This window comes from Sphaerodactylus townsendi, linkage group LG03 (assembly GCF_021028975.2).
Source record: "Sphaerodactylus townsendi isolate TG3544 linkage group LG03, MPM_Stown_v2.3, whole genome shotgun sequence".
In the NCBI taxonomy this organism is placed as follows: Eukaryota; Metazoa; Chordata; class Lepidosauria; order Squamata; family Sphaerodactylidae; genus Sphaerodactylus; species Sphaerodactylus townsendi.
This window is the reverse complement of record NC_059427.1, coordinates 179,539,856-179,549,012: the sequence shown is the minus strand read 5'-3', so window position 1 is coordinate 179,549,012 and position 9,157 is coordinate 179,539,856. Positions and strand designations below refer to the sequence as shown.

The following is a 9,157-nucleotide window of genomic DNA, read 5'->3' as shown; positions in this document are numbered from 1 at the left end:
TGAGGCATGATGACCCAGGCAGAGTGGCAGTTTATTAAAGAAGTCTAATAACAACTATCTTCAAGACACATATAGGGTGACAAGATCAGTAAGAGCCAGTCAACAAACTACTAAAAATCCTAATGCATCTATCTTTACTATCCCAAGCCATCTGAGTATGAAGCCTCAGGTCAGTTCAGATCCCGGGATCCTCCACCCCTTCACCATGACTTCCCACACACATCTGTTCCAGATTCCGAAAACTCTCAACCAAATCATTTACTTCTCCCAGGCAGCATTTGCTTTGGAAAGGCCCCTCTCAGGCAACTTCGATTTTTGTTAGCTTTCACTGGCTTTAAGACTATGACCAAATCATCTGTGCTGTAGATCCACTCCCTGGTTTTCATATCATACCAGGATTTCTGTTGTTGATGATTTTCATTTCACCCAATTGTTCATGAGCGAGAGTTAAAGCTTCTCTGACATGGTTTCAAAGATTATCAACAATTTAGTAGCAGTAGCAGAACATTTCATTGCATCGGTCGTTGGCCTCACCATCTGCAAACAAGAAGCTAAAACCTATTCCACCCACCCACCCATTTATACACATTAAAATTTATAAATATGGATTAAAACTAAGATTACAATTTAAAGCAAAGATAAAATTACCAAATCTCTGTATCCAATAACAGAAAGATTACCAGGTCATTTGCAATCTGATCTTTCTGGCAGCATATGTAAAAAGCACAGCTTTTCCAGATACATAGTGGTCGATTTAGGACAACAACGTTTTCGTTTCTCCTGGTTTGTCATCTCCAGCATACGGGGCAATAACCTATCGATGAACTTACTCCTCGGATTATCATGAAATGAACCATCTAACACATAGTGCACTAAGGTCGATTCCCCATGGTCAATTTATCACATGATACTCACGCGAAAAAACATGGTTTAAGCATGAACTCTCCATTGCTTAAGTGCCAAACATGGATTCATCCCGGTTCTGGCACGTGCTCCCCACATTATCCCTCGTTTTTTTCAGAACCTTAATTGAAGTGCACCTTTTTACCCAATTGCGCTCTGAAGCCAGATCAGTGGGGAGAAACAGAGGACAGACACAGCTTATTCTTCCCGCCCTTCGAACCTTCCCGCCAATCAGAGCGCAGTGGGCTATGCGCAGAGCACGCGCAGCCTTTTTTGTGTGTGCCGCGGTGGCATGGCTACGAAGGACTGTAGATAAGAAGCTACGGTATAATGATTTTGATAAATTGTTTATGCGTGGCTCCGTTTGAATGTGAAAACGAGAAGAAGAATAACGTGAATTTTCAATCGGAGCAGAGTAATGTTCTCGCTCCTGCACAATAGCCAATTAGAAGGCGGGGAAATTCTGTCTACGCATCTACGTAACAACGTAGCTGTGTGAAAAAAGTTTTTTTTTAAAAAGTTCCCGCCCCAACACAACACAACAGCCAATCAGGACGAGGAAGAACGGACCCGCCGAGCAGATCGCGTGTTCATGGGGAGTGTTACCTTGCTTCAATCTGCATCAAGGTCTTCACTAGACACTAGACGCTGCAGTGGGGAGGGAGAAACTGCGATGAAAAGGTGCTGTTTCTTTTGAAACCTGGTTGTATCCAGCTTTAATTTCTCAGTGGGGAAATGGCCAAGATCTCCCAGCACCCCAGTTCTACAAATACAAAGGCATTGAGAGAGAGGAATATGTGAGAAACAATTGACATGCATCACAGATGGCACAGTGTGAGATTATCAGCAAACGCTAAAACAATAGTCCCTGTAGTAGGTATCAGATCCTCTCCATGGTGCTGCTCTAACTCTAGGGGTTCACAAGCCACCCTTCCATAGACTAGTCAAGGAGGAAAAAATTCTAGGATGTGGAACAGCCCTACATGCAAAAAGAAGCTGCTGTAGGACTCAAGCCCCAATTACTGGAATGGGTATTAATACATTTCTTGATCATTTCTCTTAATGTCCCAGGGGATTTTTCTATAAAACCATTTGATTGGTGGTGATACAGGAGAGTCATCATGTGTCAGACCTCATGACTGCTCCACAGTTTCTACATCACCTCTGAAAGAAAATTAGTTCCAGCATCCATGATGATTTCTAAAGGCCAACTCAGTCTGGCAAAAAAAAATCTGTGAGAACTTGACAAATAGTACTGACATCTATGTGACTGATTGCTACTGCTTCAGGCCAGTGAATGGCATAATCAACCACAGTTAGAATGTACTGTTTTTCTCTTAAAGTCTTCTTTGGAAGCGGACCCAATACATCAATAACTACATGGCGGAAGGGAATGCTAATAATGGGTAAAGGCTAGAGGGGAGGCTTCCCCCACAGTTTGGCAAATATCACACTGACAAACTTGGCAATGTTTTTATCCATCCCTTCCCAATAAAAGTGTTGCCCCAGACACTCCTTGGTTCTCGTCACTCTGACATATTGAGGATATTGAGGAGATAGAAAAAGTGCAGAGAAGGGCAACAAGGATGATTGAGGGACTGGAGCACCTTCCCTATGAGGAGAGGCTGCAGCGTTTGGGACTCTTTAGTTTGGAGAGGAGACGTCTGAGGGGGGATATGATTGAAGTCTATAAAATTATGCATGGAGTAGAAAATGTTGACAGAGAGAAATTTTTCTCTCTTTCTCACAATACTAGAACCAGGGGGCATTCGTTGAAAATGCTGGGGGGAAGAATTAGGACTAATAAAAGGAAACACTTCTTCACGCAACGTGTGATTGGTGTTTGGAATATGCTGCCACAGGAGGTGGTGATGGCCACTAACCTGGATAGCTTTAAAAGGGGCTTGGACAGATTTATGGAGGAGAAGTCGATTTATGGCTACCAATCTTGATCCTCTTTGATCTGAGATTGCAAATGCCTTAACAGACCAGGTGCTCGGGAGCAACAGCAGCAGAAGGCCATTGCTTTCACATCCTGCCTGTGAGCTCCCAAAGGCACCTGGTGGGCCACTGCGAGTAGCAGAGAGCTGGACTAGATGGACTCTGGTCTGATCCAGCTGGCTTGTTCTTATGTTCTTATGTTCTTATGACATGACTACTGGGGTGACCATGGACCATGCTGATTGGCTGGAGGTGTTACCTTCTGGATACCACTATGCAGTGGTTGAAAAAAATTGTATGCTTCTGCATTAGAATACAGCCTTGTATGAATATGAGATTTATCGTTCATTTTTACGTGCTGCCTTTGTCAAAACCATTATTTTGTGCATTATTGAACATGGCGCATTGATACAGGAGCATTTATATTTCATTGAATGACGAACATCAAACTTTCAAATGGATGGGGGGGGGGTGAGCAAGGCTAGGTAGGCACTAGGACGCGGGCAAAGCATTCTACAACAAAGAAGGTTGAATTCTATGGTAGAGCAAAATACAATTTACTAACATATTTTTGTGAGACAGAGTATGGCTGCTGGTGCAGTTGCCATTCACTTTTATGATCCAGTTGAATGGACTCTCAATACTGCCGGCCATTTGTGGAACACAAATGGGGAGTGAGGGATTTATTGAAAGAACAGTTGGGCTAGTCACAGTTCTTTGGAACTCTCTCAGCCCCAGCCACCTCACAGGGTGTTTGTTGTGGTGGGGAAGGGAAAGGAGATTATAAGCCTCTTTGAGTCTCCTTAGAAATCCAAACTCCTCCTCCTCCTCTTCTTAAAATGTACCATAGTGGGACTATGTTTGTCATTCTGGTCTTTAAGGGTTTTTTTTTTAAGCAGGGGCTGCCTTTCTAGTTTTCTTCCAGTGACAAACCCTGTCAGAGCTCAAGATTCCTTTTTCAGTGCAGTTTCAGTGATTCGGTCTAAAGGGGAACAGAAGAGAAGACCTGACCAGGGCCTGCACACCAGGAGGGCTGCTGGCTTGGGCTACTGAGAAAGGACAATCCAGTGACATGGGAGATCAAAAACATCATGTGGTTTTCCACATGACCGTTCGCTTCCACCTTAAGGGGGTTGGAGGCCGTTCCACCTTAAAAGCTGGAGCGCTGGGCTCACCCATCCCTCTGCTGGATGCTGATGCTGTGGCTGCCTGCAGCAGGAGAAAGGGATACAGGCACTGCAAGCAGCATCCCAGGCTAACACTGACAGGGGGGGACCCACCAGCCCAGCTGAGAGCCCACCTGCTCTGCTGCTGAGGGGTGACCATCCAGGGCAGCCCTCCTTTCTATTTGCAAGCTGCCCTTGCCTGCCATTGGGAAATTTACCTCCTCCATCTCTTCACTGCTTCTTCCCCAAATAAGCCTCCTGCCAGGAGAGAACTGAGAGCCCACCGCCCCAGCCAGCATGACCACCGAGGCAAACGAATGCAGCATCAAGGTGCTCTGCAGGTTCCGGCCTTTGAATCAGTCAGAGATCATACGTGGAGATAAATTCATCCCGGTTTTCCAGGGGGATGACGGCGTCATCATTGGGGTAAGCTGAGGCTGGGGCTGGGGGATGTGGAGGTAGAGGGGTAGCGGCTGCAGTGCTGAGAGAAGAGGGCTGCCATTGCTGCCTCCCGTGGAGCTAGGCCTGTGCTATGAGGCGGGCTGCCCGTGGGGAAAGCCATCACCCGGCATGTTTGGTGGCTGGCTCCCCTCCTGTTGTTTTGTAAGGAATCCTGGAGCTGCAAAGTCACAGCATCTTTGGAGGGAAACAACCTGTGTAAACCAGAGACTTTTCCTCTCTCCCTAGGAAAATGGGTGGAGGCAGAATGCTTTATTTCATTGGCTTGGCTTCTCCTCCATCCTTAGCTCTGCAGACTTGGGTGTGGCTACCTCCACGGCTGGCTTGAGCTACTGGGGAAGGAGAATCCAGTGACATGGGAAATTAAAAACAAAGCAGTATTTCCATTCCTATCGCCTTTATGATCAGTATATTTACCTTCTCTTTCCAAGTCTAAACCCTTCGCTGTATGATCAGATGCTCTGGGGTTGCCCCTCAAGGATGAAAGTTGAAAGGCTGTGATATTAAAGTTGATTTCCTCCCCCCATATGATATTCCATCACGTGCTGGCATCACCTCTGAAATGTATTAATTGTCAGGTGGCATCTGTGCATGGTACAGGGTTGAAATGATACCGGTATCTTGCTAGGGAGACAGGCAAGTTGTTTACTTAGAGCTGCCACCGCCCTGTTTGTCCCTACGGCTACTGTGTTTGATGCTGAATGAAAAATCTGGCCTTCTGACTTTCCAGATGTTTGCAACTTTTCATCAGCTAAAATACACATTCTGTGGGGTTTCTGCTTCTCCTGGAGATATTCTGGGAGTAGTAGTAACACTGTCAGAGCCACCCAGTTGATATCAGCACCCCAGAGTGATGCTCGTATCTCCCTCTCCTGATGTGCCAGAGAAACTATTGATGCATTAGCACCTCAGGATAACCAGAGAGCTACACACCGTGTCAGATAGGTGCCTTGAAGAATTGTGGAGTGTCCCCATTGTAGGGTACACGGGAGAGGGGCATCCTACTTCAAGGGTGATCTTCGGACCACTTATCCCATCATAAGCAACTGATTCATTAGATCCTGCTTAGGAGTAGGTAGGATCTGCTCAAGGTGACCCAGCTGCTTACAGCATCTACAGCAATTAGAAGTCAGACTGCCGCCCCGCCTATTCTGCTGCACATCTTTTTGTGGTTTCTGAATGCCTTGGTACCCATCTGCTGCAGAGAAAGTTATTCATCTGTGGGCTAATGGGGCCTGACTCCTCTTCTGTAGCACAGGCAAACGAAGCCCTGGACACCAAGTTTATTTTCCATTCGGGTACCAAGTGGTTCTCTTTTGGAAGAAAAAGGGGCTGGCAAATGGAAACCTCTTGATTTCACACAGCTGCGCCGCAAAGTGGTTCCTGGAGTGGCTTGAATTGACATTTTTCTGCCCAGTTCCCCTTATAACACAGCAGGCCTGTTCCCCAAGCCCAGCCCTGTGAGCCTGGTTGATTTTATTTTGCCTTCCGATTCCGGAACCATTTTAACCTGGCACAACCAGGTGGTGTATTTTTTTTTAAAGGGCTGACTTCCCCGACATCAGTTACGCATATGCGCATTTTAAAAACGCGCTAATGGATGCGAATGAACTTTCAGCTTTAAAAAAATCCTGCTGTAGGAGGGGGTGGCAATGCTGCTCTCATTTGTTTGGAACAAAACCCCAGGAAGAGGTGAAAATCCACCGCAGAGGTTAGGAAGAGGATGCGGCGCTGCCTCGCCTGCCGGCGCTCAGCTGCTTTGTCATCCCTCGGAGCAAAGACAGGCAACGGGTCCGGCTCCTTCCCAGGAACCACTCCCCTCCATTGTCCTCGGCTCTTGTCTGCCACTGGGCCTATTACATGCAGACCCATGCTTTCTGTGCCTTTGGAAGCCACAGCTTCTGACCTGCAGAACTCCTTTCCAGCCTAGGTTGTATGCAGTGCCAGCGACTGGAACCTTTTGGTGTTGTGCAAACCATTATTATGTATAAGGAAAGCTCCCATGCTTCCAGCCCATCTGCTTTTTAAAACCGGGGTTGTAACCATTGCATATTTTTACTGCAGCATTTTTTCCCCATATGGGTACTAAGAGCATACACAGGAAGCTGTCTTATATTAAATCGCACTACTGGTCTATCCAGGTCAGTGTTGTCTACTCTGATCGGCAGTGGCTCTCAGGTCCAGGAATTTAATATCACTTACTGATAATTGCATGCTTATCAAGTTGCAACGGACTCAGGGCGACTGGAGGACCTTGGGATTATTAAAATAAGAGGCAAGCAGCAGTGGTTTGCTATAGTCTGCCCCTCTGGAGCAACCCTGGATTTCCTTGGTGGTCTCCCGTCCAAGTTCTAATAAGGGACAACCCTGCTTAGCTTCCAAGCTCTGATAAGATTGGGCTAGTCAGGGCTATCACTTAATATCTGTCCTTTTTTCATCTGAGATCTTGGGGTTTGAACTTGGGACTTCTGCATGCAAAGCAGATGTTCTACCGCTAAGCTATAGCCCCTCCCCCAAAAGCCTCCAACCTCTTTCCTGGCTACCCAATCAGCTTGATTTCGGGATGGGGAACTGATCGGAGTGTCTCCCTGTGAAGGATTAGGCCATAGCATCTATATCCGTGGTGGCGAACCTTTGGCACTCCAGATGTTATGGACTACAATTCCCAGCAGCCCCTGCCAGCATGGCCAATTGGCCATGCTGGAAGGGGCTGCTGGGAATTGTAGTCCATAACATCTGGAGTGCCAAAGGTTCGCCACCACTGATCTATATCATGCCATCCAGCATAGCTGGAAGAGAAGGTCTACTTGTTGTTAACCTTAGCGAGAAGGCTATGTTTCCAGAAAGTGCTAACAATGCAGTATTAAACAGTTACACCCTTCCGTCCAAGGAAATCAATGGGTGGAACTGGAAAGGTGTAACTGTTTAAGAGTATCTCGTAAGTCAGGTAGAGAGGATCCAGTACGATGACAGTTTTGGCCATCCATTCCAGATAAAAACACTAGAATCGCCATAGTATGAAGGTTGTACACATGGCATACAGAGGGAGCGTGAGTCCTACCACGAACACTCCCAGGGCTATTCTGCTTTCATCATAGCACTTGGCAGTGGTAGAATGCATTCAGGGTTCAAAGTGGTTCCCACCTGTACAACAACCCTGTAAGGTAGACCACCATTGTTATTTCCATACTGTATATGGGGCGTGCTGAGGCTGAGAGGGCAGCTTGCCAAAAGTCCTCCAGCATGTCTGTGGCTGGAATAAGATTCAAACTGGCAAGTTTGCGAATCACAGCTCAGGCTATTAGCCTCAGTTTCACCCTGGCTGTTCTCTCTCTCTCTCTCTCTCTCTCTCTCTCTCTCTCTCTCTCTCTCTCTGTGTGTGTGTGTGTGTGTGTGTGTGTGTGTGTGTGTGTGTGTGTACATATGAGTGTGTTTTTGCCAGTATTATGTGGTTAAGCTTTCATAAGCTGCTTTTGGGAGCAACTTTTGAGTACATTGAAAACAGCAGACTATGTAGATATTTTAGCACCGATCAACGTACTGAGACACCAGGAGAGGCTGTCCTGTTTCTTCCCAAATTTTGCTGTTCATCCTGACTCCCTTTTTCCTGAAGCAAAAGTTGGGAGGGGGCTTTAACCCTGCTGAATTCCAAATAGGGGAGGGGGATGATCAGCTAGACTCCAGAAAAAAAACAGGGCTGGTCATGCAGTCGCTAGGAATCTCTCCCACGGCCTCAGGGCTGTTCAAAGGAAAGGTTTGCTATTCGTGTTGCAATCTGGCAAGTTAACAGTTTTCTGGCTGTTCAGTTTTGTTTACTGTTCTCATGACCACAATCTATTTATTTGTTTTCCTTCATACCCTGCCTTTCTCCTCAACGAGGACCCAAAGTGACTTACATGGGTTTCCTTTCCGCCACTGTATCCTCACAACAGCCCTGTGTGGTAGATTAGGCCGAGACTGACCTAAGGTCAGCCAGAGAGCTTCTGTGGCAGACTGGGGGATTCAAATTTGGGTCGTCCAGATTCTATATCTGATGCTCTATGCTGGCCTAAAGACCCTCAGTTGGCTTGCAGGAATAAAACAAAAGCAATGCCGAAACAATTCCCCGAATGAATAATTATGATTTAAAACCAAGGGAAGTCACCACAGAGAGACTAATGCTGCCAACCAGAGTAGAGCGTCACCTTTTTAAAGACGATTGATTTCACCGGAGTTAGAAGGGTGCAGTTCTCCTTAGGATGGTGCTGTAAGCAACCGAATTGTTCACAGGATTGTCGTCCTACAAAGGAAAGCTTTGACTTCTCTTTTAAGCATCTCATGGGAGTTTACCTACCAAACGACCATCTGTCAATTTCAAGCAAATGAGTTGGCTATTGTAAACACAAGAAGCCACCACTTATCAATCACATACTGTTACCAGCTCTGGGTTGAGAAATATTTGGAGATTTTGAGGGTGGAGCCTAAGGAGAGGGAGATTTGGGGAAGGGAGGGGCCTCATCAGGTTATAACGCCACCTTCCAAAGCAGCCATTTTCTCCAGGGCAGTTGATTTCTGCCATGTGGAGACCAGGTATAATTCTGAGAGGTCTCCAATTGCCACTTGGAGGTTGGTAACACTAAACTTTAGTCCTGCCCTTTTGCTGCGGAGCTCAGAGCAACGCCTCCATTTTCACTTCCTGACCATCTTGT

The 9,157-nt window shown here is 46.5% G+C and overlaps 1 protein-coding gene across 1 annotated transcript in view; it reads left to right on the top strand.

The window, feature by feature from the left end:
• Positions 1–4,038: 4,038 nt before the first annotated feature.
• KIF5A (kinesin family member 5A) overlaps positions 4,039–9,157 on the top strand; it is a 93,410-nt gene continuing 88,291 nt past the window's right edge. Inside the window, 1 exon segment of the mRNA XM_048488667.1 lies at positions 4,039–4,436. Coding sequence (XP_048344624.1) covers positions 4,308–4,436 — 129 coding nt within the window. The 5' untranslated portion in view covers positions 4,039–4,307.